A 993-nucleotide genomic window follows, 5' to 3' on the forward strand; every position below is an offset into this window, starting at 1 on the left:
CCCCCCCCCAGGGGGGGGGGTCGGGATCCCATCCCAGCCAGTGCCTGGGGCAGTGGTGTGAGCTGGGAGCTCCCACGAGCTCCCTCGGTGCCATGGTGCTGTTCAATGGAGCGAGAAAGGAGCTGCCTGCCTGACTGTGCTCCTGATAATAGACTTTTTTTAATTGGGGAACCGGTGCGTGGACTTGAGAGGGCCATCGATCTCTCCAGCCTGGAAGCCAGGTGGCCTCTCGTCCTTCCTCCTCCTCCAGCTCTTGTGAGCATCTTCTCCCGAGCTTCTTGCACCAGGCTGTGCCGTGCAGTTCCAAGCGGAGCTAGGCAGGAGGAGGCTGGGCTTGCCCTCCCCCCCATCCTGCTGGCAGGTCTATATAGGGGCTATATAGAGTGCCGCTCCGCTCTGGAATCCGCTCCCCGAGCACCTGGCGTGCCAGAACACCTCACTCCTCTGCTTCTGTCTGTCCTTCCCTCTAGACCTCACGCCTCTCCACGCTGCTCAACTGCCCTCCCCCCCCTTTGCTTGTGCCCCCAAATCTCACTGAATGGCCTTGGCGTAGCAGTGCCCAGAGCCCTCCTGCCCCTGCATCGTGCACGCCCAGAGCATGTGGGAGCAGAGCAGCATCTGCTCGGGGTGGGGACGGGAACTGCATTGATCTGTGTCTCTTGTTTTCTCTTTTCCTCCCCTCCCCGACTGGGCTGTGGTCACTGGCTTGCCCCTCTCTCCCTGCCCCCAGGAAGCACGCGGACTGTCCACAGTTGCTGGACGTGGAGGACATGGTCCGGATGCGCGAGCCGGATTGGAAGTGTGTGTACACATACATTCAGGAATTCTATCGCAGCCTGGTCCAGAAGGGGCTGGTAAAAACCAAAAAGTCGTAGCCCATTTTCACCCCCCCAGGAGTGATGGTGAGAACCTTCCCCTCCAACTACCTGCCCGTGTGCCACCGCCACCGCTTGGCTGTGGCTGGGGAAGAGGCTGGGAGACACCAGTGGGCAA

At 61.0% G+C, this 993-nt stretch overlaps 1 protein-coding gene across 1 annotated transcript in view; it reads left to right on the forward strand.

The window, feature by feature from the left end:
* The window catches only part of SMTN (smoothelin), a gene marked incomplete at its 5' end in the record, with an annotated part of 7,269 nt that extends 6,394 nt beyond the window's left edge, over positions 1–875 (forward strand). Inside the window, one exon of the mRNA XM_010158894.1 lies at positions 731–875. Within this exon, the coding sequence (XP_010157196.1) occupies positions 731–875 (145 nt within the window). The remainder of the gene's footprint in view (positions 1–730) is intronic.
* Positions 876–993: the final 118 nt, after the last annotated feature.

This window comes from Eurypyga helias, unplaced genomic scaffold (assembly GCF_000690775.1).
Source record: "Eurypyga helias isolate BGI_N326 unplaced genomic scaffold, ASM69077v1 scaffold21169, whole genome shotgun sequence".
Lineage (NCBI taxonomy): Eukaryota > Metazoa > Chordata > Aves > Eurypygiformes > Eurypygidae > Eurypyga > Eurypyga helias.